The sequence below is a fragment of the Peromyscus maniculatus genome, chromosome 1 (assembly GCF_049852395.1).
Source record: "Peromyscus maniculatus bairdii isolate BWxNUB_F1_BW_parent chromosome 1, HU_Pman_BW_mat_3.1, whole genome shotgun sequence".
Taxonomy (NCBI): Eukaryota; Metazoa; Chordata; class Mammalia; order Rodentia; family Cricetidae; genus Peromyscus; species Peromyscus maniculatus.
The window spans coordinates 59510585-59538208 of record NC_134852.1 but is presented as its reverse complement, the minus strand read 5'-3'; the positions used below and the strand labels follow the sequence as shown (position 1 = coordinate 59538208).

Below are 27624 nucleotides of genomic sequence, written 5' to 3'. Positions count from 1 at the left end.
GTATAACTCATTAGTTTGGCCATTATGTTATTTTTTAAATTACTGATACACATTTTCTTGTGTGTCTACCACCGCTCCAATGACTATTCAAGATGAGAGATTCAGAACCTTGTTTTACATTGAGTTCATGGTTGTGGTCTTTTTGTTGTTGTTGTTTTTGTCTTTGTAGAATTTGACTCTGAGATCTTATAGTTAAGTATAACAACGTATTGTGATCTGTAGTGTTCAGTACATCAGCTGACTTGGAATTTAGATCAGGGACTTGGGTACCTTGCTTCTTTAAAATCTTGGGTTATGTCAAATGCTGTGAACAGTTCCCTCTGTCTTTAAGGAAGATAAAGGATCCAGCTGATCAGGCAGCTCCATCCACAAGGATGTTGGTGCTCATCCATGGTGTTCGAAGGAAAAGGACCACAGAACAGTTTAGAAAGACACATGCCTGGTACTGAATATGATGGGCACAGCTGGGGGCTCCTTGCTATTTCTGGGTCTGCAGGTCTCAGTCACCTGTGTAGCACCCAGCGGGGCCCTGACTGGCTGCTGCTGTGGCTTTTTTCTCTAGGGCCTCAGAGCCACCTGTGAAATTTGTTCATGCTCATTGCTTTGAGCTATAGCCATAGCAGAGGCCTGTCCCTTTAGGGTGTGAGGTCATGAGGTGGAGAGGCAGAGTAGACACGGGAGTGGTGGCTATGCTCCTTCCTGGAAAAAGGCAATGAAGGACTGAATGTAGTCTCAGCAGGAAATATTGCCTATGGATTTCTGATGCTCTCAGTCAAAAGCTGGAGAAAAAAAAAAGCTAATAATCTTGACCGTGCATTCTCAGGACCACTCCAGGAAAACACACCAATCATTTGGCCCATCCTGGCATCCTCAGACGCTCCTCAGAGTTTTATTTCCCTCATAAGCAGCTCTAATTGTGTCTTCGGCATCGCCAATGACTTTGGAGGGTTTCGCTTCATGTTTATGACTTTGGGTGTTGGAAGAAAGTTCTTCCCGACATCTGTTCCAAATGTGTTTATCTGTAATTTTAATTCATGCTCACTTGCCTTGTCATCTGGCCTGGACTGAAATTAGCTGAGATTATTTGTACTATTTAAGATTTTATGCTCTTCAATTAAATCCTCCCAAAGAATCCTGGTATCACATGAATTTTACTCCCATGCTTCCTGATCATTTCAGGTGGGTTTATAATTGAAATGATCTTAGAGATGACTTCAGGGTATTAGAGGTAAAAGAGATTGGGAAAGGAGACATTTAATGAGAATGTGGGCTTGTGTGCACACAGAGAAACTGTCAGTGTTTCAGGGTAGGGCTTGTTCTCTGGATGCTGGCAGATGGGTCAGATCAAAAGCCCTGCAAATGGGAGCCAACAGGGAGCAGCTGCAGTGCAGCTGATGTGCTGTTAAGCAGAAGCAGCCGAAGGACAGCACAGTCTAGAGAAGACAGGACTCCAGTGCCCACGAAGTGCTGTAGTGGGTGAGGGTCTCCAGCACCCTGGAAGTAGCTCCATCGATCCAGAAGGAAGACTGGAAACCAGGGCTGGACTGCCTTGGGCAGGAAGACAGTTGAGTGTCAATGATTTCAGAAGAAGCTGAGTGCTTCCTAAGTCAGAACCTTCAAGGATGTGGGGCCCACTCTCCTTTGACAGTCCTGTCCTGGAGGCACAGTGGTCTGTCCCCAGAAGGCTAAAGGGATCTTCTCATTCCCCAGGGCTCCGGTTTCTCTTGTGGCGTGTATGCTGGCAGTGGGATCCCTAAAGATATTCAATTCTCATAAAGCATCTCTCTTAACCACTGAGTAGATGGCGCTGCCTCTGCCTCTGAGGCACTTGGACCAGCATGCCATTGTTCCTTGTGTGAATTACAAGGTTGGGCAAGTCGTTGGAATGGGAGTGGTATAGACCTTCTGAAATTTGACTTAGGGTAAAGGGATTCGGATTGTGTGTTCAGAATGCCCAGCTACACAACTCAGAGGTAAACTGCTTAGCTTGTTGGTGAGGAGTGCATTACTGTCAGGAGACCTGGGGCAAGCTGTGCTCCCTCCATGGCAGTGGTTCTCAACCTGTAGGTCATGACCTCTTTGGGGGTCGAACAACCCTTTTACAGGGGTCACCTAAGACCATGGGAAAACACAGATATTTACATTATGATTCCTAAAAGTAACAAAATTACGGTTATGAAGTAGTAATGAAAATGACTTTATGGTTGGGGTACAACATGTGGAACTGTATTAAAGGGTCTCAGCATCAGGAAGGTTGAGAACCACTGCTCTATAGAGTCAGTCTTTAGCTATTTCAGCAAGCCTAGGTCCTGCCTGGAATCAGGCTTGTTCTGTCTTTATTGTAGAAAAGGTCACAGGACAAAGCACTTAGCTACTGTCCATCATTGGTGGCAGAAACCCGAGGTGAAGCAAGAGAAGTGAATGATTTTATTATAATCATGGAGAGAGAGAGAGAGAGAGAGAGAGAGAGAGAGAGAGAGAGAGAGAGAGAGAGAGAGAGAGTTAATGCAGGAGCTTCATTATAATGGAGTAAAATAGTTTGAAAGAAACAGGATTGGTTCACTAGTGTTACTATTACAGAAATGCAGATACAGGGCCACAGAGTGAGTCTAGATTTTTAATCTCTCAATAAGAAAAGTGTGACACACCTACTATTTATGTTTCCTCGTTAATTTCCTTGAACATGACATGGGCATTTGCTGCTTTGTGTTTGGGCTTATGGTAGTTTTTGATTCACCTCCATTGCCAAGCATAATAACTGGGTAGATCTTTTGTGTTCACTAAGTTTTTGTAGGATGAATGAATGGCACTTTTCTGGGAACTAACCTCAGGTGTGTGTCCTGAGTGACACCTCAGGCTGCCTTCCATCAGGTTGTCTGCCTTTCTCAGAGCACTTGCTCATCTGAATCACTTGAAGTCTCTGTATTGAGTCTTCCTCATCTTGGTATCCATCCATGAGTACCATCTCATCATTCTGTTGAATGGCAAGTTATTTTTATTCTGATGTTGAATCTCCAGGCAGGGAAAAATGATGGAATGTTTCTTAAAGTCAGAAACAATATCTGTTTCTTTGGGAAGGTGTAGGTGTTTCATACACTGGAAAATGCCAGTGGCTGATGGAATACTGGTTTCTCCAGGCCAGGGTCAGCATTCCTTGAATTTCCCTTGATGATAGAAATGACGGCTGGCCTGTCACATGGGTGGTAGAGAGAAACTAGGAATCATATTTGTGTTTATAAGTCTATTTCTTCCATCACCTACCCATTCAGTCCTCAAAGGGAATGCACTTAACCTCTCCAGACTCAGTTTATCTTAAAAACACTTTTAATTCTAGCTTGAGAAGACAATGTGGATTTAGTGAATAACTGAATAAATATCAGCTGAGTGCCTATAGTCTATTGGGCGATTGTCTTAGCCAGGTGAGCAAATTTACATGGTCCTTTCCCTCAGTGAGGTGAGCTTCTAGTGGTGAGATAAACATCTACTAATAAAAGCAAAAATAATCCCATAATTAGTCATTGTGATAATGGCTACAAACCAAATCAAGGCATCCTGTGAGAGAATAATAGTGTTTAATTTAGACGTGAGAAATAAGAAATGTTTCTCTGAATGTGAAGTGTGTGTGTGGGATTGATGTATTATTTTTTTAAAACCTATTCTCAATCTTCATTCAGGTACAATTTACAAATAAAATGTGTATTTAGATTTACAACATGATGTTTTGATGTGTATATACAATACGAAATTATTAAATCAATCTAATGTATCAATTATTAATCTTACATACTTACTACCTAGCTCATCATTTTTGTGTGATTGGTGAGAACTTATAAATGAACCCTTTTCAGGAACTTTCCAGCATATATTATTACCATCCATAGACCCCATTCTGTGTAGTAGAGGATTATAACTTATTCTTTTAGTTTAACTGAAATACTTCACCCTTTGACAAAGATCTTCCATTGCCCCATGAGTAGGATATATTTAACCTTAACTAGAAGGCTGAGTTATTGTATCAGGGAGAGTGGGTTTGCAAAGCCTTTGGATCAGACACAAAAGATGAAAATGCTAGAGGAGGGGTGAGGGATGTACCTCAATATGTAAAGAGCTTGCCTCGAATGCAGAATACTCCCAGTTCAGTGGCCAGAATTTCAAAGACTGAGTATGGTGCAGCAATTCCAATACTTGGGCTCATTCCATGCTACATAAGGTTTTTGAGGTTAGCCTGGGATATGAGGCACTGCTTTAACAAACAAAAGAGCCGCAGCAATAACAAATGACAAGCAAATTTAAAAAAAAGATACTAGAGGAGTTAAAAGAATGGAGAGAAGATGATGTTAAGGAAACGATGTTAAACGAATGTTAAAAAGGATGTTAAACGAAAAACCCTTGCAAGATTTTGAATGGAGGGAAGGAAGGAAGGAGAGAGGAATATGTCATCCTGTGGGGAGTAAATCAGAGGAAGGCAAAGGCTTGAAGGAAGGCAGATGAGATGAGATGGTTTCCACTTGAGAGAGGATAGTAGGGTGGGGAAGAGGATTTCATTAATATAGTTGTGGAGATAAAGAGAAACAAATAAACTGTAGGTATATTTAAGGAACAAAGACTGATGTATGGCTCAATGTTAGAATGCTTGCCTTACACATGACAAGCGAGTTCCTGAGTGTGATCCCAGCTCCACAAAGCAACATGTACTTACACGCAAACCTGAATATGTGTATATATGCATGCATGCATACACACTAAAGGTGAACCGGATAGGACTCAGGAGTGCTGATTTTCCGGGGATGAAGGCTAATATGACTTCCATTCCTCTCATTTGGGTAGACGAAGGTGCCACAGAGGAATGGAGAGAGCCTATGAGATGCAGATTTGGGAATTAGATCAGAAGTTCAGCTTTCACTGGTGAGCTGTGAGATAGCTCTGAGGCTGGAATGGAAAGGGACATTGATGGGCAGTGGTCTGTTACCTATAATGACACAGCATAAGTAAAACCAGGCATGCTAGAGAGTCATTATTGTTTTCTGTGCTGTTAGAGGGGGCTGTGATTACCTCACTATTGCTCATGGAAAAAAGTAGATACTCTCAGCTTGTGTCCATGAAAGTTTTGGTATTTTAGTTAATTTCTGATTGGAACAGATTGGCGGACCTGCAATGAACAATTTTTAAAAATTGTTTTTTAAGCTTATTCTTGAACTTTATTCAGGTACTACGTAGATCCAGAAAAATTACAATCTACAAGCATTGTTGGAGAGGATATTGCTGGGGTTGTTTATGCCTCCAGGAATTTAAATGTTAGGAGAATTATTTTCTCAGTCGTCCTAATACGAACTTTAGAGTCAAATTGTGACTGTCAGTTACTCATGGTTTTACCTTGGGTATGTAAACTCCCTGCCACATCTCCTTAACTTGTAAATCAAGGATAGTAATCTTTCAGGTTGTTGTGAAGGTTTAATGAGGTGATTTGTGTAACATGTTTAGCTATGTGTTAGATAACATGAAGGAACAAGTCAATGAATAGTAGATTTTATAATTGAAGTGTTTTGGACATTTGGAGAAATTCTAAATGAAAGATGCCACTTATCTAATTCTAATTTCAGAGTTGTTTCAAAGACTCAAAAGTCACTTCTTAAAAAAAGTAAAATAAATACTTGAATAATGGCTTGTTTGTTTACTTACTTGTGTGTGTTCTTAATTTAGTTGTGTCTTCCAAATCCATAAAGATAACATGATTACCAGGTTTAGTATGTCAGGCATGATTTCCCTTTGGTGCAGTGTGTCTCTACTCCAGTTGGAAAGCAGTTGGTTATTCACACAACAGCCATACCATTATTACACCAGTAGACACAGCTTACCTGGTGGGTTGGTGTTGTAGCTCACAGAGTTCATAACTTGATAAGACTACTGTTAGCTGTACTTTTTCAATAGTCTGCATAGCACTGTTGGGCATTATGAAATCTAACATCCAGCTCACTGCCAGCTTGACTTCTCTATGACTTACAACCAACGTGTTTGATGTCTTCAGAAGCAGGGTCAAGCCATTTTGTTCTGGTGGACCCCAAGGGCAATAGCAGTACTTTGTTTTGGTTTTGGTCCCACCAGGGCCCCTATGATGAACTTTTTCATCGGGAGGTATCCCACATCTGCCACTGGGGGGTTTGTTTAATAACTATGGTTTTTAGGGCAGCTTTATTTTCTGTAGCACATACTTCAGTCCAAGTCTTTATCTTTGTCTTTAAAAAATATTTTGTTAGTTTATAAAATTGTATATTTTCATATATCCTTAGTTTTGATTAATATTCTCACCCCTCCTTTCGTGAACAGAGATCAGCAATGATTATAATTATGAATGCCTTGGTGTCTCTGTGGCAGTCTTTGGGTATATATCCAGGAGTGATGTAGGTGGAACAGGTGATAGTTCTATGTTTAGCTTTTAGAGAGACATCCACACTGCTTTTAATAATAGCCGCACCAGTTTTTTTCTCCCACTGAGAGCGAATAAGGGTTTCCTTTTCCCTACATGTCTGGGGAGGTCATAGGCCTTTGGCGGGGAGCTTACCATGGATGTTTTTATAAAACACAAATGTTGTCAAACTGCCTTTTAATATTATGTTTATCCCTGTAATTAGTGCTTTGGTCAGAGAAGCTTCTCTTTGCACTGTGTGGTGGCTAAGGCAGAGAGAGACTCCTAACAGCTCAAAGAGCTGAGAATAATTGAGTGTTGAGCCCTAAATGAGATGTCTGTATAACTTCCTCTGAGGCTCAGGGAACAGCATGCAAGGGAGTGTGAAGAGGATGGATAAGCTGGAGGATAGGGAAGAGTCTGGTAACAGGTGGTCTTCTGGACGTGACAAGGCACTCATGCATTCACTGCAGCTGGGCATGTCAACAATCAATTGTGGTTGGGCAACAGGATTGTGAGGCCCTACCCCTTCCTGAGAAACTACTGGTGATTAATAATTGCTGGGAGATGGGGAATCATTTTCTTCAGTAGTGTAGCCACTGCTGCGCTGACTATACTCCGGAATAACTTGCCACCCATGCTAAGGCAAATGGTCCTAATCAAATGCAGTGTGTCACACATGTACTCACACACACACACACACACACACACACACACACACACACACACACACACGAGAGACTTGTTGAGAAGAACAAGAGGTTTTGTAGAAACAGAACTGGGTAGAGAGGAAAATGAGTGGGCGAATACAAAGTACTTCATATGTAGTTATAAAATTACAAAAGAATAAAGAACTAAAAGATAAAGAAACATTGAACAAAATTGATACTTAAGAAAGAGGGTAAGCCGGGCGGTGGTGGCGCACGCCTTTAATCCCAGCACTCGGGAGGCAGAGCCAGGCGGATCTCTGTGAGTTCGAGGCCAGCCTGGGCTACCAAGTGAGTTCCAGGAAAGGCGCAAAGCTACACAGAGAAACCCTGTCTCGAAAAACCAAAAAAAAAAAAAAAAAAAAAAAAAGAAAGAGGGTAGTTTTTACCCAGGCCCAGAGTCAGGGTTATGTGTGGGTCCACCCCAACATCCACCCCATTTGTGGTCTCCTGGAGCACTGGGTAGCGGGGGGAGGGTTATGTGTGTTTCAATCCTGTAGATCCAGGGCTGCAGGATCTCCATGACACAGGGCAGCAAAGGGATGTCCAGGAAGAGTTCCAGTGAAGAAGGCCCAGTGTTGATGGTGCAGCAGAGACCGGGGACCTCGAACCAGACCAGTGATTATTTGAAATGAACACTTGCATCTAAAAATGTGCAGATACAGGCATTTACTGTGAGACTCACTGTGTCACACTGCAGCTTCCACGCTGAGATTTTCCCTTTCTTCCTTACCCCCTTTCTTCTCTTAAATTTTATTTTGTTTTATTTCAGGGGTGGTGGTAGGAAATGGGTGAGATCGGGAGATGTCATGTGGAGACATGATGTGAAAGACACAAAGAATAAATAAAGAGACAGTTTAAGCCAGGTGGCGATGGTGCACACCTTTAATCCCAGCACTTGGGAGGCAGAGCCAGGCGGATCTTTGTGAATTCAGGGCCAGCCTGGTCTACAGAGTGAGATCCAGGACAGGCACCAATACTTCACCAAGAAATCCTGTCTTGAAAAACTGAAAAAAAAAAAAAAAGGAAGTTTAAAAAGTAAATAGAAGAAATTGTTGAAGCTGAGAGAGAGAGAGAGAGAGAGAGAGAGAGAGAGAGAGAGAGAGAGAGAGAGAGAAAGGAAGAGGGTAGTTTTGAGTGGGATCACGGCTCAGACCCTTTTGATCCAGAGACAAAGATGTGGTGAATTCTGACTGGAACATGAATGGGCAAAGGGGAGAACTGGGTGACAATAATGACAAATATTCAGAACAGAAAGCTTGTGTCTTAAGTGACACGCTACTCAGACACATTAGGTAAGAAAGACAAAGACATTTGAAGGATCATAGAAATAGAAAATCAACAGAGAATTTATGAGTCTGCTGCCTGCTAAGATGCTGAGGAGGTACCTGATGGATGATGATGGCCAGCAGTGCAAGAGAGTGCTTTCAAACTGGGTGTTGAGACTGACTCACAACCGTGTACATTTGCTAAAGATCATCCAACTATCTGCTTACAACAGGCAGAGCTAATGGTTTGTGAATATTAACACCAATAAAATAATTAAAGAAGAAATATGATGGAGTCTGAATTGTTTGTGGTGTAGGATTGCTCCAGTTGATCTGTTAACTCAGTAATTTACCCACTGAGACATTGGCCTGCTGTCTATGAGACACACATCCACACAGCTATACCTGCACAGTACAAAACTTCTTTCTTTCAAGACAGAGTATTAGATAGTCCATTCTGGCCTTTAACTTTGCATATACCTGAAGATGAACTTGAACCTTTGCTCTTGATCTGGCTTCACCTCCCAAGTGCTGGGATCACAGGTGTGCACCACCATTCCCAGTTTGTGTAGTACAGAGGATGGAAACCCAGGGCCTCATGAATGCTAGTCTGGCAGTCCACCCCCTGAGCTATACCTCAGCCCTTAGAAAGCTTTGATGAGAGACCTGACTCAGACAAGGGCTTTGACCTAGGAAGGTGGAGTGGCTGAACTTGAGATCTTTGTTCAGAGGACTTAGAGTTACCTGGCAGGGACACATTGAAAAGTCTTCTGTTTCCCTTGCCATAAGCCTATTTTTCAAGTCTTACAGTAGGTAAATAATAATTATATATTTTAATGAGGTCTGAAATGGTGTTTTGATACATGTTCATGATATTTGAAGGATTTTATTTCAGGCTGTTTCATACATGTAGTAAAAAATGAGACATAAAGAAATCAGATACAGAGTAAACATGTGCTAAGCGATGAACATTTGGTATGGGTTCACGTATCACAATGGTGGGAAACCTGGTGACTTCTGACTTAAGAGTGAGGCTCAGGCAGAGAGAGCCATGATGCCTAACATTACCCCTTAGGCAGCAAGACAGCAGATTCTTTTGGTTGTAATGATAACTGCAAGTCTTTTAAGTCCTGCTAGAAGCATCCACAAGTGTTAGTTTCCAGGTTTCTGAGGGATAAAACCCTGTTCTGATTTTGGTTGGTGGGTCCCAGTGAGTGTGACTGGCATCTGGTCAGTTTCACTAGGGCTATAAATCTACTTTCTAATGTCCGAAGAAGTCAATATACCTCTGACCTCTTATTAAATTTTGCCATCCTGGAGGATCTACAATGCGAGGGAAGGAAGTACATGGGAGTCCAAGTTAATTGGACTGGCCTCATTCCCCAAAGTCTGCATGTTAGTTGTGTAAGAGGAACACCCTAAAGCCAAACTGCCTTTCCTCTTAGCTCTACCCAGCCAGGTTTACAGGAAAGAGGACAAGGCAGGCAGCCATTCTGGAGCTCAGTCACAACACTCTGGGCGGGTGGTCTGCTGCGTTCCTGAGACTTGCCTCTGTGCCTTTCCCATGGCTGTTCCTTTCACGCATTCCTCATTTCCTGGACACCTGGGCTGAGACATGTCTTAGAACACTGAGTCTAGTGAGTGTCTGCTGATATCAACAGGTACCACCTGGGCTGGAGGAGAGAGAACCCAGAACAAAGCACTAATGTTGTGTGTACTTGAAGCTATTAATATTATGTAGGTACAGAGTCCTTTCTACAACATAGACTAAAAATACCCCTTGTTCATCCTCCAATCCCCTCTCATGTGCTTGTATTTGAGCTTTTCTTTTCTTATCCTGCAGTTGAGGTAACAACAGTATTGTTACTTTGAACTTTAGCTTTTACTGTTGGCAAAATAGCCACCACCACCAACACCATCATCATCACCACCATCACCGCTATCAACATACCCAATAGAGGAGGTACCTAGTATCAACTTCTTTAGTACCTATCAGGATCTGTTTTAAGTATTTTATGTTAATTGGCTCTGTGAATTCTTCAACAATGTGTCAGTAATGCAACTACTCTTATTTAAAACATCTACAGTAATATCAGGCATATTACAGGTGCAGGAATCTTGTTATTATAACTTGGCTAAATGCTGTTGGTTTAAATTTGTTTTTGAAGAGTGACAATTCTAGAATCTTCTTACTTAAAGGAATTAACATGTAATTTTACCTAGTCTGGGGATTTGCATAGTTTTCAAGCCAGAGCTTGTAGTTTCCATAATCCATATGCCAAACGTAAAAGGGTAATTGTTCTGTGTGTGAGAGGGTCAGGGGACACGATCTCTCTGTAACTGCCTGTCTTGGCTGAGGCTCTCAGCAGCATTTGGAAATCACCACTGTCATCTTTTCTGTATGTACTGAGGCAGGAGAGGCAATGTGCAGTGTTTGTTAGCTGCAGACTCTGAATTATACATGAGATTTCCTGATCCCTGGATGCGGTTTCCTGTGAGACTACTGTATGTGATGTAGCATAATCATTAGTGTACTCAGAATGTCCAGATTTAAAGGTGATAAAGTACCTTCACATCTCTGACCATATTTGACCTACACTTTTATATAGCCTAGCCTCCTAATTCAATCCCCAAATGCTATATAGCTTGTAATTTTTTTTTTAATTTAGTAGGTCTTGCAGTAGAGGAAGGAGGGGTATAACAAGAAAGAGAGGGCAGTCATGTTATAGGCGTGTGATACCCTTGAGATCAGGAAGCATGCTGGAGTTGGTATTTTCCCTGAGAGCAGTTTTTCATCTCTGTTGGTTTTCTGCATGACTTCTAATGGACAGGAGACAGCCCGGTACTCTAACGGTGATTCCCTCAGAGAGTGAAAAAGCTTGCCTGTCAGTCTTCAATCTAGATTGGGGTCTATAGGAGGAAATGTGGCATCCCAGAAAGCTTAGGGCCAGAGGATATCCTATCTGTGTGGCTCAGTACTGACCCCAAGGCAAAGGTACACTTTAAAGTGATCTTATGTTGATAATTCCTTCAGGCCCCTGGCAGGAGGTAACACAAATACCAAGTAACCCAAGTCAGGAATATTTCCCACCTATTCAATTTCAGACAATATGAGCTCAAAAAGCAAAGACTCATGTACAATGAAAGGAAAGAAAGTAAGTCACTATCAGCGATGATCAGCAAATTGCATGCAGAGGCAGACTATAGTGAGGGCATCAGCATAATATGTGTTTAAAGGATTAAAAGAATAGATGATGTGCTATCAAATTGACCAAGCAGATTAAAAAGAACCACGCTGAATTCTAGACTAAAAATATAACGAGAATTTAAAACCATTTGAGAGACTGAGGCAGAATGTGACACAGCCCAAGAGAGAACTAATGAACTGAAAGTTACACAGAGAAATTACTGCAATTCAGCAAAGAGGGAACAAAAAAGGATATAGATCACATGACAAGAGAGATCCTGTCATGTGACCCCATTAAAATTCTGGATGGAAACACTGAAGAAAATGGAGAAGAGAGGTGCTGAAACTTTTCCAAAGCAAGGAAAGGCTGTACCCCTGAAGAATCCTCAGTGAGAAAACAAGTTCGTGCTCATGAACCCAGAGTAAAACTGAAGACTAGAAAATCAAACCAAGCCAAGGCAACCTTCCGTTCACCAATCAGCCAGCCAGATAAAGCTTAAAAGTCTTCTTTGAAAGGAGGATGGCCACCCAGGAGGGAGTGGTTATGAGATTAACTACTGATTATAAACAACAATATAAAAACTGTAAAACAGAATCATATCTTCAAATGTTGAGATCAAAGACCTCTATGGAGTGGAATTAGTTTTCAAATATGAGGACAGTGCTATTATTGATTGATTGGTTGGTTGGTTGGTTGGTTGGTTGGTTGGTTGGTTGGTTGGTTGGTTGAGGCTGTCTTGCTGTGTAAAGGCTGCAGGTGAACTCGTGATCATTCTGCCTCAGCTTCCCATGTGCTTGGAGTACAATGTTTGTGCCATGACACCCAGCTTTTGAACATTTGACAAAAGTTAAAATTAAGTTCAGAACTATCTGAGGATCCCCTCTAAAGAGATTTCTAGTAGATACTTGAGGAAGTAATATAACTATCCTGCAAGGGATAGTAGGGATTCTGGAAGATGTGTGGGACAAAACAAAACAAAATTGTCTTTGAAACATATGCCCCAGGATATGTTCACTAATATTTTAGCAGCCATTTTATATTTCAAAACATGCAAATTAACTCCAGTATTGATTCAGTAAAGTACATAAATGTGAATTACAGACTGTTCATAACCCTGAAATACTATACAGCATTGACAGATGAATACTCATAAACACTAGCATGGTTAAAGTATATTAATATGAATAAAGACATATGAAAGAATATGTACAGTATGATTGCATTATGGGAGGTTGAAGATGGGCCAAACAAGTATTTGTTTAGAAATAATACCAGTGTTTGACAAGATCATAGCTCTGTACAAAGGAGTGAAGCCTGGCAGATGGATACTGATAACATTCACATTAGGTCAAATGTATCTTCTATATCCGCATATTTGTTACGCGTCCCTTTTTACACATCAGACATTGTTTATGAAGATAACTGTAAGAAACAATGGGAGCACTCAGATCATCATGGCTATGACCCCCAGGCAGGAAGGAGCTTGGTAAATTAGGCAGTATCAGGAGTATCAGGAACCTCTGTCAAACTTGGGACAGTCCAGAGTTTCTTGTTCTTGCTCAGCTTAGTCCTTCACGCTGCCACCGTCTATTTCCATGAACCCTCACATTGTCCACAGTACCGCATGCTTTATTGTTTAGAGGCCCTCCTCCTCGGTCATTTCCCTACGTAAAACATTCTTTCTGTCCTGTAGGTCATAACTTCTGTGCAGAAGCACCTAAATGTGGAGAAAACTCGGAATGCAAAAACTGGAATACAAAAGCGACGTGTGAGTGCAAGAATGGCTACATCTCTGCTCAGGGCAACTCTGCATACTGTGAAGGTAAGGGGCAGAGAGGCCCTGTGGGGAAGTGGCAGAGAAGCATGCTTTCAGCTACGAAAGAAATGGAATCAGCTATACAAGGGCCACCTGTTCTTATGCTTTATCCAGGCCGCTTCCCATGAGAAACTAAGATATATACGATCATAAAGTGTCCTTAGTGTCCACACCATCCCCAGGACAGCCGTAAGCACAGCACTTCCTGTTTAATTACTGGAAGGGAGTGTCATCACCGAGGGCATGGCATGTGAGTTCCCTTTTCAATTGACAGTCACAGACTGGCTTAGGCCTAGCTGTCATCTTCACTTCCTGAAGGCAGAATGTTTTTCCAGTTGAGTTTCTTAATGGCTGACCCACAAGTTGTCACTTTCTGATCTTTATCAAGGATTGAGTGGCAGGACTCATAACTTGGCTCCATGAATGGACACTGTCACAATAGGGATGTGGCCTCGAGTACAACGGATTACCTCTTCTGCTTTGTGGGTATACCCCTTCCCAAGCTCAGCACCCCACATGCTCATGGTGAGCGTTGCACACCTCTACCCCTTTAGTAGGAAGAGGGGTGGGACTCTCCTGACCACATTTTATATTAATACTGTCCATTTCAAAGGCTTTCTATGGTCTCTCCCCTTAAAACAGAAAAGCTCTATGAGGCAGTGTCATGAGGAGGCTATTTCTCTGCTTCTCCTTGTTCTAATTCAGTCACTCCTTTCGTCTGTATTAATTAAGTATCAAGCCGCGGTGGCCTGTAAGGGAGGCAGATTTTCTGAACAAATGTGGCAGGGTCTATTCACTGTCATGTGGGCAGCTTGGTTCTAAAGTGGGTCAAGTATCTCACGGCACAGATGATGCTCACAGGATAAGGGTAAATGCCTGTCCCGTCTGGGTTCTGTATTGCCGACCCCTGTTTAACCTTCAACTGCTCAAAGAGCTGTGCAGTTCCTTACAAAAGGATCTGCTGGTTCCCAGTGACCATTCTGGTGGAGAGTCCCTGTCCTTTCTTTTACTTTAGACAGCTTTTTTGGTTCCTTTTTTTCTGGGTCATTAGCAATATTCTAACTATTGGGCTTCCTCCCTCTTTTTAATCTTTCTGTTTTTCTTTTGCTTGCTTTTTTTTTTGCTTTGAACTTGATTTGTGCCCCTTGGGAGAATGAAGTTACCCCTTTGATTATGATTTTTTTTTTCATCTACCCTTGAACTTTTTCTTAACTATTTGTTAATTTGTGGAGAAGCATAATTAATTTCAACAGTTCACATTAAATCATTTCTTTACATTTCTATCTTATGCTATTTTCTACTTAATTAATTAGAAAAAAATCTCAATGTGAACATTCTCCCATTGAATCAGTATGGGAAATACTTCCAAGTTACATAATGAGCTGACAGACTTATGTTCCTACCTTCTGCTTAATGTTAGGTTGAACTTTGAGCCATTATAAAAGTGATAGTGAATTCCATGCACAGTGGCCCCTAGGGTGAAACATTCCCCCATGTCCCATGAGCAATTGAGACCTGGGAGAAGGTGGGGATAATGGCTGCTGCTAATGCTTGCTGGGACACTTTGGTTCTCTTTTCCTTGATTCCACTTATTACATAGAATTGGCTCCCAGAGAGCCCTGTGGTATTAAAGTTGCCCTTTCTGTGGGAGGCCGGTGTAACTGTTAGCTACACGGTCTGACTGCAGGTTTGAGTCACTGTTTTCTTGGAATGCTCCTGCCAACTCACCATCTGGATCTAGCTTCAGGCCAGTGTGCTTGCTTGGTGCTGGTGCCCTGGGGATGGGTAGGAGCTGTACACATTTCTCTGCCATCATGGAGACAGTCCAAAAGTTTCAGAGAACTTGTTCATGGAGACAGGCCAGCATCTAAGGAGAAATATAAGTAACCGATGTTTCTAGTGTATAACAACCGAGATCTAGGGATAAAGCATAAATGGTATGCTGGGTATCCAGAGGGGGTGCTGAGGAACACATTCAGAAGATGCCAACCTTTAGAGTATGTGTGTGTCATCTTGGATACGTTGAACTTGATCTTTGGATTTGCATTCCTGTGGTTACATGGTACTGACATCCACACTGCTCTACCTCCAGTCACTGGGTCACCCTAAAGCAACCCAAGTAAGGAAATGTTGAAGGGCAAATCTCCGTATGAGATTCTAAATTTTTATTTTCAAATACATTTCTTCCTGGAAGGTATTCACAAAGCCCCTGCCTCCCAGACATGCAGAAGACTCTCCATCTTATTTCTCAGACTGTATTATTTCCTAGCTACTCCTGACATCGCTCATCTGGAACTTGGGGAAGGGCAGGGGATGCTACCAGGTCTGATTCCTCATGTTCCTCCTTTGGAGCTGGAATTATATTAGCTCTTCCCTTTAAATCCTGTAGGGGTGTGGCAGGAGAAAAAAATGGGGGCCTTTGGGGGAAGGCATATCTGTACCTGTACCATTCTTCCATTAGTTATGCATAGTTCTTGGCATTTTCTGAGTTCTGACCTAGGAATTTTCATCTAGTGACATCTAGCAGGCAGTCTTAGATGTGGGTACCCGACAGCCCTAGGGATGCATTGTCTCACTTAACTTAGAGACAACTAGGAATGTATGAACTGCAGTAAATGAGTTGAAAAGGACCTGCATTATAAAAACCACAGTGAACAGGATCAGCTTGAAATTAAAACAAAACATCACACACAGTGTCCAGAATATCTTGAAAAATCTGCTCAGACTCTTGGTGAAAAAGAAAACAAAGGCTTTCAATATTCTTACCTTCATCCCATGGCAGCAGAGCTCTGGTGCATTAAGGATTCCTGGTCTTCAGAGGTCATAAAATTGGCTGAGATGTTGGAACTCCCGGCCAGTCGATGGGAGATAATAAAACCTTCTGTCAGATGTGATACAATTCACCAGGTTTCATTTTTGCCTTGTGTGTCTGGAGCAGGCACAGTCTCCATCTTGAGAGCTACTTTCACTGGACTTCAGTGTTTTATGGATCTGGTGGACTGGAGCGTCCTCTCTCTGCAATGGCGTTTTCACTGAGTTGGTCTTAGGTAGTTTCTGATACATTAGTGTCAATTAGTAGCAGTGTTTGGGGCAATCACAGTATTAGCTGTCTTGTTGACACCCTTACTGCTGAAACTGGAGTCTGGGCAGCTCTTCATAAATTGAAACGAAGAATTGTGTGGAAGGATGAGGGATAACACGACATCCTACACATCCTTCATGAGAAGAATGGTATGATGAATGTTCATTTAGTTGTAGGGTGCCCTGTGTTTCCCAGACTCTTTTTGTATTTGTTACATTTTAGAGGCTTAGATGAACCTGTGAGCAAATAGTAACACTGTTAGCTCCACTTTAACTGGCTGTTGTTAGCCCCATTTTACTCAAGCAGGCACGGAGACTCAGAGAAATCCAGCCAAGATAAAAACCCAGCTCATTTCTACTTCAGTTTTCCTTGACGCCCTGATGGTCACTGTTCCTAACCCTCCTGCCACTCACCCTGTTCTGATGTCCTGTTTGAGTTCATAATATCCTCTCTTGCTTGATTCATCCCACTGACATCCAGCTTAACTAAGGAACTAAGTGGGATGGGGCTGAGGGATGGCTTAGCACGAAAGAGAATGTACAGCACCCATGTCAGGTGGCTCAGCTCTACCTGCAGCTCCAACTTCAGGCAGCTCTCATGCCTCTGCCTGCTACAGGCACAGCACTCAAGTATGCACATATAATTTAAAATGATGAAAATAAACCTTTAAAAAACTTTAGTTCAAGCACGGTGGCACTTGCCTTTAATTCCAGCACTCAGGAGGCAGAGGCAGGTACCTCTGTGAATTCTAGGTCAACCTGTTCTACATTGTGAGTTTCAAGTCAGCAAGGGCAATATAGTGAGACCCTGTCACAAAGAAAGAAAGAAAATCGCGTGAACAAACCTCAAGTGGACATGACCCATATCATTCCTCTGTGGAGGCTCCAAGAATGTTGGCAAGCTACCATCCTATTTTTTTTCTCTCTAGCACAAAACTTGGTCATATATCAAGGCTTTTGTTTAGTGGGGCTTCCAGACGAAAAATGACATGGAAGAGGTCACATCTGACAGATGATGGATAGATTCCTGGCACATGTGATATGTAATATTTTGTACAATTGAGATTTTCCTTGGTGATGATGGATAGTTACCTGTTGCTTTTCCATAACTGAGCTGAGTTTACTGATGGACCCTGAATTAATTGACCTGTAGCTCTTAGATTCAGGAGAGATCAATATTTACAACAAAAATCAGTGTTAAGAATCACCAGGGAAATCCAAAATACTCAAGCTAGCACCCAAGCCACAACACACGCGCGCGCGTGCGCACACACACACACACACACACACACACACACACACACACGTATGTATGTATGTATGTATGTATGTATGTATAGTGTGTGTGTGTGTGTGTGTGTGTGTGTGTGTCTGTGTCTGTGTCTGTGTCTGTGTAGTAGAATAGAGTTGTAATTTAGTATTTGGTTATACCAGATCCAGCATAGGGAATTGGATTTCCCAGTTCACATGCTAATGAGATAAAGCATGTTAACAATTCAGCAAATTTTCCAGATTGGCTAAAGATTGAAAAGATGTGTTGGTTATCATCATCCCCATTATCAGTATTAACTTAAAATATCAAGGGTCTTTCTGATTTGTGTCCTCTTTGATGCCAACTGAATTTATTTATTTACATTTTTTTGGCAAAACTGATAGGTCACTGGGCAGAGTGCCTTGAGATGGAAGGACCAGATTTGACCAGTTGTACAGGGGCTGTGGGACAAAAATCGTTGTCACTTACAAAGGGGAACTTTGTTGTTGTCACTTCCTCAGAAAACACAGGTGGAGCCGTTTAAGGGGATAGTTGAGCTAGAAATGACCTGGGCTGTGGGACTCTAATAGCTGCATGTAGCAGATACCCTGAAGCGTCTGATGGCCAGCCATGGATTAGCAATGCGAGTCCTAACATCTCTTTTTAAATAAGTTCTTTATTTTCCAAGATTATAATTATGTCAATGTCATAGCTTCGTGTGATTGGAGGTTACAATGGAGTATCTGTCCTTTCCAGTAGTAAGAGGCTGGGAAAGTGGCTGAGAAACCAGAGTTGAAATGGGAAGCCACCTCAGAGTCACTGAGAGGGTAGAGACTTACCCTACAGAGTCTAGTGTGTGCACACTTCCATAGGAACAAAACTGCCAATTCCTGATTAGGAGAATTCACAGGGAAATGGCCCACTATGCTCGCTGTAGTCCGGTATCTCTGTTTTCCCGTTTTCTTTCATATTGACCAGTTTTGCATATTGAAACATGAATGGCCCCTGTGATTCACACAGCCCAGCTAATGCTCCAGTTTGGTCTATCTCTGAAGTCCTGCTTTGACTAGGAAAGGAGTTATCCAACCACAGTACAACATTAGCTCTTTGCCCCGTGGCTGGGCATTGGCAGGGATTCCAAACTTTGATGTAGGAATGCCTGGAGAAGTCTTCCTTCTTCTGTTTAGTCTGCATGGCTCAGAGAGAGAGCTTGTTACCCAAGTACCTTTCCAGCCCACTTCCCCTTCCTGAGACAGATGTTAGCCTTTACTTCCTCTGAGGAACTCTGTCTATTGTCCTACCTGTGACAGGAGCAGGTAGACACCCTCCCTGGGATTCTCTTTCACTTACCTCTGCGTCTTTGATGCCATGTCTACTTTGCAAAGATGTCTGTTCCTGCCCCTCTTCTCATCTAACCCCTTCATGACCCTCAACCCTTCTGCTTGACAACTTTCAATTTCAGTTGAATTCCCATAATACTAATTTTAAATCTGATTGCGTGGTCTCTTGATTATCTTCATCATTTCCTCCTTGATATCACATTTTAAGCGCCTAGATGTTTGACCCATGTTAACTGAGTAATAGGTATTAGAATGCTTTAATGGTATTGGGTGAGCTATAAAACCAGACAGAGCCGAGCCTATAGCTTGGCTTTGTGCTTCATCAACTCAGTGTGACTTTGTGTCCATCACTGGAACTTTGAATTTTTAGTTCCCTCACCTGTAAAATGGGCTGGGAATACTTCTGATAGCTTGGAATCAAATGGGACAGTCCACTGTTGTAGAAACATTGTGGAAACTTTGTTATCCGTTCACACTATCACACTTTCCCTTTCACGTAGAGTAGGTATATTCCACAAGCACTGCACAGCTCCTCTGTGTTTGTCCTGGTCCACACAGTCTCTTCATTCTGCCCTGACAATTTTCTTCGTGAATTTAAAAGAACAGACACAAAAATTAAAGCCAAAATCAAGTTCCAATAATTATACTTGGGTCAGACCAAAAAGGTTTTATTAAAGCTTGTGCCCTTCAATCTAACTGACATCATGGCCAGAACTGCAGGTTAAGTGAGCTGCTTAAAAAGCATTTTTCAAAATCATTTGTAAGATATTGTTTGAAATTTTTCATTATGTCTTTGCGATAAAGTGTTGATTAGGTCTCTAGGGTGTTTTGCAGAAATGGGGTTATCATGTAAACTTAATGGGGTTGTCAGTTGTATTACCAAGCCCTTCTGGTTCCATGGTCCTGATTTCTCCCTGGGTTCCAGGTCTTAGCTCATCTATCCACCTGGTTTCATTTAGTGTTGAAAGGGCTCATGAATTCACTCTTTTCCAACCTCCATATCAACTTAGCTTTCAAAATGAGTCATGAATACCCATTTGTGGTATTCTCATTGTATCAACCCTTGTTCAAGTCTTTGTTTCTTAGCCAGTGATGACCATGGTAGCCACTCTTGCCCATGTACCGCCTTTTTACAAACATGCAAAGGGGAGCTTTGAAGGCATCTAGAAGATCATTCCAGTCCTTCATTACACATTGCCTAGTGGGTGCCATGGTTCTCAGAATAATATCCAAACTTGGCTGTGAGTAAGGCTCTGTGTGGGCTGGGACCCATCTACTTTGTATTTGTGTTGTTCCCCTTCTTTGTGTTTGTGAGTCTCTCACTCTCTTGCCATTTTTTGCATCCTCCTAACAGGTCTGGGCAGTGGTTCTTTCCTCAGCCTGTTATGCCCTTGCCAAGTCTCTGAGAAGTTTTCTACTTTCTAGAACACTCAAATATCCCATCTTTTAAAAAGGTCTCCCCTAACCACTTGGATGGAATTACCTTCCCCAGCCTCTAATACTCTTGTTATCATTTTGATATTTGGACTTTATTTTCCTCATAACAATTTCTCTCTAAAATTGTTTTTTTTCTTTTTCAAAACTATTATTATCTGACTTTATTCTTTTGCAGTATAAACTACACGGGGCAATAATTTCCTTCCTTGTATCTTTAGTGTCAAAGACAGTGCATATCACTATTGCTGACGAACAAACACAAGTTGAATGAAAGGAAGGGAAAGGGAAGGGAAGGGTAGTGAGTGGAAAGGAAGGAATAAAGGAGAGAAGAGACAGGGAGGGAAAAAGATTCAAGTCTGTGTGATGATCACTTCCTTGTGTCAGAGTTGTCTGGTGTTGCTCAGGACCTGCTTCATAAAATGTGAAGCTGCTAAGTTTTGCGACCATTCAGTCCCTGTAACACTAGCATTCATCTGTTCCTGTTACTCCTGTATTACTTCTCTGTCGCTGTGATGAAATTTCATAACCAAAAGAACTTAAGGAAGGAGGGGCTTATTGTACCTTATGGTTCCAGAGAGTCCATCATGCCAGAGAGCCAGAGCATGGTGGCAGGAACATGGAGCTGAGAGATCACATTTCATCCATAAATAGGAAGAAGAGAGAATGAAAAGTGGGGCAAGGCTTAGCTTCTCAAAGCCCACCCTGGGCACACTTCCTCTAGCAAGGGTCCACCACCTTCTCAAACAGCACCAAGAATTTACATACATGAGCCCATAGTGGACGTTTTTTCATTAAACCACCACAACCCCCTATGTACCGCTTTTAATACCTGAGGATGCCCTCTCTTGACCGTATTTACAACAAATCAAATGATGTGGGCCTTACAGCAATGTCAACCTTCATTCTTCATCATACAGTCTTTAAAGTGGCTGTTTCTAGTCAGCAGTTGTCTTCACTCAGGGCTCTGAGTCAGGGCCCTTTGGTGGTTCATCATGTGCAGTCTGTGGCCTCCAAGGTCATTGTGGAGAAGAAAAAGAGAACGGGAGATTTTCAGTGTGCCTGTGATGGTCAGAACCTAGCTACCCACCACACTCAGCATCAAGGGAGATTGGTGAACAGTGTCGAGCTATGTTCCTAGGAGGAACAGGAATTTGTGATGAGCAGCTCTCTGATCTCACCAGCTTTTCTGCCTACTAAATGGGGAAAAAAAGTTCCTCATTAATTTTAATCCTTTTTATTTCCTGTGTTCTGGTGTCAGCAGATATTACTGAAGCTCACTCATGGATAGGATTGGATAACAGAGCAGTGTGCCTGCCACAATTTCATTGTCATTTTCTCAAGACGTCTCCACGGTGACTACTGTTGCATCTCCGTGGGATTTGTTCAACTCCCTCTACCTCATATCCCAAAGTGACTCACCTGTTCTTTTTCTTCTTTTTTCCTAGACAAAATTCATGGTTTTCCATGTGTTATAATCCCGAGCTTTAGCTAAGCAGAAGGCAGTTCATGCAACAAGCATAACACACATTTGTAAATGACTGATGTCATCCTACTGGGACCATGGATGAGTGTGTGCATATGAGGATGCTGATTAACAAAACCCCGATAAGGACTGTAGGAAAGGAAAGTGAAGGTTGAAGCAACATAAACGGAAAAGTGGCTGGTCCCTCCTGCCTGGTGGCTTGCCTTGGTGGCTGGCTAATCCCAAATAGTCTGGTTTTCTAATATTTTGTGGCCTCCATTTATTTTCTTGACAGTTCCTCAGGCAATGATACAGTGCAGGAATGTTGAAATGGGGACCAGAAGATGCTGATCGATCCTGGCTTGACCATTTAGCAGCTGGGTGACCTTAGAACGATACTCAATTCTTTCATGTCTCAATTTCTCACAGTTCAAGTAAGACGTTAAACAAAGCTTAAGACAACTGGAAGTGCTTTGTGAAAACATGTAATGTAGGTGTGCATTAAAACTTACCGTTGAGAGATTATGTCTTGTAATAACAACAGATCTCGTCTTTTTGCAGCTGTTGGACAAGAATTCATGTCTTCTTGGTCTGTCTATTTATCTGCTGATAGTCTAGATATAAACTGTACCTACCAACACACATTTTGGTGTGTTGTCTTTATAGGAGTGCGCTAATGTCCAGGCATTTCATTCATCTAGGTTTGTGGACTCTGTTGTGGTCATGCAGTAGAAAGCATCCAAGGTTGCACACGGTTGTCCTGTCAAGGGGATAAAGCAAACAGGGGCAGAGCTGTATGTTACCTAAGCACATGCTTGACTGGGTCCTCTTGGTTGTTAGAACTCAGAAGATGATTCAGTGATCTGTCCCATCCTCAAGAACCCATGGTCTAAAGTGGAATGGAACCTTCTGACCAGATCATGAAAACACAACAGAATTTGCTCCATCCCAGTTTTAAAGACTACAGTAGGACTATTTTGGTGAGAGCCGTTCATTCTGCCAGTAGCTCTCTGAAGGTTACCTGAGAGGCATGGCTGAGGAACTGATGTCTTAATGAAATGGCCTAAGTGATGAAATGGGAGCAGTGTGAGGGATAGATAGCCTTAGTATGTACAAAAGCACGGAGCAAAAACTTGAATGTGGCTGCAACAAACAGCATTTGGTCGATGTAGCCAGTGGTGAGGTGGCAGGAATTCTGGGTTGTCCTATAGGCCTGTGGGTATAAACAGTGCACAGACATCACACTGGATGCACAACTGCATCCACTGGGGTGTGGTGAATACCCTGGAACTTTATATTTAGTGCTACCTCATGCTTACAGCTTCCATTTGGATATATATTTTATAATGTGTATGATGTATCATAATGTTATTAGACATATACACTTGATTAAATTATTATGTATTAACATACAGGAAGTATATGCCCAAACATTTTTATCTCTAAAGATGCATGATCAAGACAATCACTGAGGACTGTGTGAGGTCGGGAAGATACAATTGGTTGTTGTGTCAGGCAAAAAATGTTCCAGGCCCTAAGGATTCCAAAGTATTGGCTGCACAGGTACTGGAGGAGAGGAACCAGGTCAGGTGACACTGTTTGATGGGCAAGTGTGAGGGGCCCTGGCAGATTCAAGCTGAAACCATTCCACAAGATGGAGAAAGGCGACAGGAGGTGGACAGAGCACTGGGAGGGGCGTCTGTGGCAACTTTGAGGACCATGAGCTGTGCTGTGCTTAGAACCTAGTGTGGGAGCTCTGGAGGTGAGAGCAGAGGGAGTGGAACCAGGATATTACAAAACCATTCTAAAGACGTTGGGATAGTGAAGAGTTTTTCTGTAAGTAACAGTAAGATTCAATTTTTATTCCTGAAAAACATTATTCTGTCTACAGCAACTGGTCGGGGCCACCAACCATCAGCTAGGGGCACAACTCTCAGGGACTTGCAGCAGTGGGCAGGGTGGAATCTGCAGGACTGGTGGTTCACTGGATTGACAGGGAGACTGGATGCTGTGGGAAGAGTCCAGGTTACCCACTGGCTGTTTCATCTATGCTCCTTACCCTGTGGCTGACTTTGTGGTCTCCCTGCTCTGGGCTCTGATAACACTTTGTTCAACATTTAAAGCATCCATCAACAGGCTCTTGTTACTACTCTACATATATGCTAAGTTTATGAGCTACTTAAAGATCTCAGCTACTTCTCAGATTCATCTCCATGTTGCCAAGACCCAGTCTTGGACCTGGAGGACAGTAGTTATTTCAGAATGAACGGCTACAAAATGAAGGTATGGCTGCCTGCGTGAGCATAGTACTTCATAGATTTTTTTTCCATAGAGATGCTGCACATCTTAACTTAAAAAAAAAAAAGATTGGTCTGTTACTTACACATGTGTGTGTGCCTGTTTGAGTTAATCTCACCACATGTATGCAAGTACCTGTAGAGGCCAGGAGGTGTTGGAATGATAGGAGGTTATGAACCACCTGATGTGGGTGCTGAGAACTGAACCTGGGTCTTCTGCAAGATAGCAAGCACTTAGCGGTGTAGCCATCTCTCTAGCCCATGTCTTGTCAATCTCCTTTCTAATGTAAAGACAAAAAAAAGCCACCTAGAAATGTTCCAGGTCTGACTTACACATCTTTTTCAGAACCCTCTCCTCCTTCTCTTGCACTGAAAAGAGTTTCAGAATTCCAGCTCGTGCAGCACTGCTGTAGAGACGTGGGCACTTGTTTATTTCTGGGTCTTTATCGTGTCCCCTTCTGCTGCAGAATGACAGAATTATGTCTTTGATGCTCACTTACCTGGCTCCTCAGAACTCTAGTGGGAACTCCTCTGAGCCCAGCTAAAGAGCCCTGGTTTGTGAGACAGATTACACTTCGCGTGTTGATGCTTCCAGCATTCTGCAAACTTATGCTTTGTGCTTGACTTGGCAAGGTAATAAGTTTGTTTACATTTGTGAGGAATAAATGGAAATTAGCGTTCTCTTTACAGGCTCTGCACAAACACTGAGCCTGCTGCCACTTTGCGCATTCTTTTTCTCTAGAACAGTGGTTCTCAGCCTGTGGGTCGCAATTCAGATATTTATATTCTAATTCATAGCAGTAGCAAAATTACAGCTCTGAAGTAGCAGTGAAAATAACCTTATGGTGGGGGGTCACTACAACATGAAGAGCTATGTTAAAGGTTTGCAGCATTAGGAAGGTTAAAAACCAACTGCTCTAGAACCTTGCACAGTGCTTGGAGAAGAGCAGTGATTCATACTAACCAAATACTGAATGGTTAGTGACAGGATGGGGGACAGTCCTGGGTATTTATTATTTTCTTTTTCTGAATGAAGAAGCAAATTTAACATTTGTGCCAGGGCATGTGCTAAGCAGGTCTTTATATGCATTACCTTATTCACTCCTCATTACTCAATAAAGAAACCAAAGCTCAGTGTCTCACAGTATGTAACAGCCAGGATTTAATCTCAGGTCCATCTGACACTCAAAAAAAAAAATCATCCTTTTCTTTTTTTTTTTTTTTTTTTTTTTGGTTTTTCGAGACAGGGTTTCTCTATGTAGCTTTGCGCCTTTCCTGGAACTCACTTGGTAGCCCAGGCTGGCCTCGAACTCACAGAGATCCGCCTGCCTCTGCCTCCCAAGTGCTGGGATTAAAGGCGTGCACCACCACTGCCCAGCTATCATCCTTTTCTTGGAATGTGATATAGCAGCATGCAGTTTTGGTTTCTTTCTCAGTTTCAGACAAACAGTGATAAGCAGCAAGTCTGATGACTCCTCAGCTTGCATCCCCTTCCAGGACTGTTCACCTGAAAGTTCTATACTAGAAACAGTGATTTCTCAGTGGTGAAGCGTCAACACTCCTGTTGGCCTGGGGCATAGATGTTCAAAGAAGACCTGTTTAATGAAAAAATATGAAACCTTCAAATTATTAAAACACAAGTGGTCTTAGTACTTTAAAAATACTATTTTTTATCAATTCTTTGAGAATTTTATACAATGTATTTTGACCATATCTTCCCATATCTACCCTTTCCACCCTCTGTCAACACCCCCAACTTTGAGTTTTCACACCAGAAGCCTTACCTACCTACTAATTTGTTTTAAAATTTTTAATTAAAATATAATTATATCATTTCCCCATACCCTTTCTTCCCTTAACTCTTCCAAAGTTCTTTGCCTCCAACCCTTCCCATATTCCCTCCTTAATACTTCCCAAATTCATGGCCTCTTATCTTTGGTTTTTGTTGTTTTTATATATGCCTAAATTTATTGATACAACCTGCTGATTCTGTTTATTGTTGCTTTTATGTGTATGATTTCAAGGCTACTCACTTGGTATTGGATAACCGTATAGGGGCTCATCCATGGGAAAGACTAATTCTCTCGGAATTTCCTAGTTGCTTGTAGTTCTTTGTTCAGGGATGGGGTTCTACAAAATTTCTCCTTCCATGTCTATTGTTATTGTCATTGTTGTTTGGGTCTTGTTTAGGCAGCCATATTATTGAGGTATCATGAGTGAAGCTTTACTGTCATTTCTAGGAGACACAATTTCACAGCAGACTTCCTTATCCTCTGGCTTTTCCAATCTTTTTGTCTTTCTTTCTTCAGTGTCCCTTGAGCTTTGGTTCAAGAATTGTGTACATTAACCTGTTGGAGCTGGCACCTCACAGTTCATTGTTGGAGTTGTGTTGTAGATGTATCTGTTAGGGCTGGCACCCCACAGTTCATTGTTGGAGTTGTGTTGGAGTTGTATCTGTTGGGACTGGCACCCCACAGTTCATTGTTGGAGTTGTGTTGAAGTTGTATCTGTTGGGGCTGGCACCTCAGAGTTCATTGGTGGAGTTGTGTTGGAGTTGTATCTGTTGGGGCTGGCACCTCACAGTTTATTGTTGGAGTTGTGTTGGAGTTGTATCTGTTGGGGCTGGCACCTCACAGTTCATTGTTGTCTGTATTTTGACTTGATGTGTTTTTTTGTAATGACCTCCATATGCTGCGAAGGAAAGCTTCTTAGATGATGCCCAAGAACTACTCTTACCTGTGAGTATAAGTGTGTATTTAGAGTGCAGTTAAAAACAGCAGGCTTCCCTCCAAGATCCATAACCTCACTAGCCATGATAGTTGTGCATCCATTTTTACATACCCACTCTACCAAAAGGTGTGGAGTTCTACCAAAATCCACTTGGATGAAATGCAGCTCATCTACAGTACATTATCACACATCTTTCACTCTCATGCCATCCATCAGGTAGTAAAACCAAGGACTTTCTTAGTGTTTTTGAACACATCAGTCATGGCCACCCTTCTTCCTCCATCAAATGGAATAACACAGCTTTCCCTGAGAATGCAGTTGGGATCTACTCCTCTGGCACAGCTCTTCAAGTAGACTTTTCTTGTTCTTCATGGATATGGATATAGGTGTGTGTGTGTGTGTGTGTGTGTGTGTGTGTGTGTGTGTGTGTACATTTTAAGTTTACTGATGAGGATACTGAGGTTAGGAACAGTGAAAATACTAGCTTGAGGTTACCCAGGTAGCTAAGTAGTGGGTCAAATTTCTCTGTTTATAGGATCCTGAGTCTCATCTTTGAAGCGGGAATGGAGGAACTACTCTTATTCATACCCATAGTAGACACATGTAAATATATATCCACATGTATATACATGTACTTCTATGC

At 42.1% G+C, this 27624-nt stretch overlaps 1 protein-coding gene across 3 annotated transcripts in view; it reads left to right on the top strand.

The window, feature by feature from the left end:
* Nucleotides 1-27624, top strand: part of Nell1 (neural EGFL like 1) — an 850243-nt gene that overhangs the window by 279255 nt on the left and 543364 nt on the right. For all 3 annotated transcript variants that reach the window (XM_042277006.2, XM_042277016.2, XM_076543299.1), the window contains exon 12: nt 13260-13388. In XM_042277006.2, the coding sequence (XP_042132940.1) occupies nt 13260-13388 (129 nt within the window). The remainder of the gene's footprint in view (nt 1-13259; nt 13389-27624) is intronic.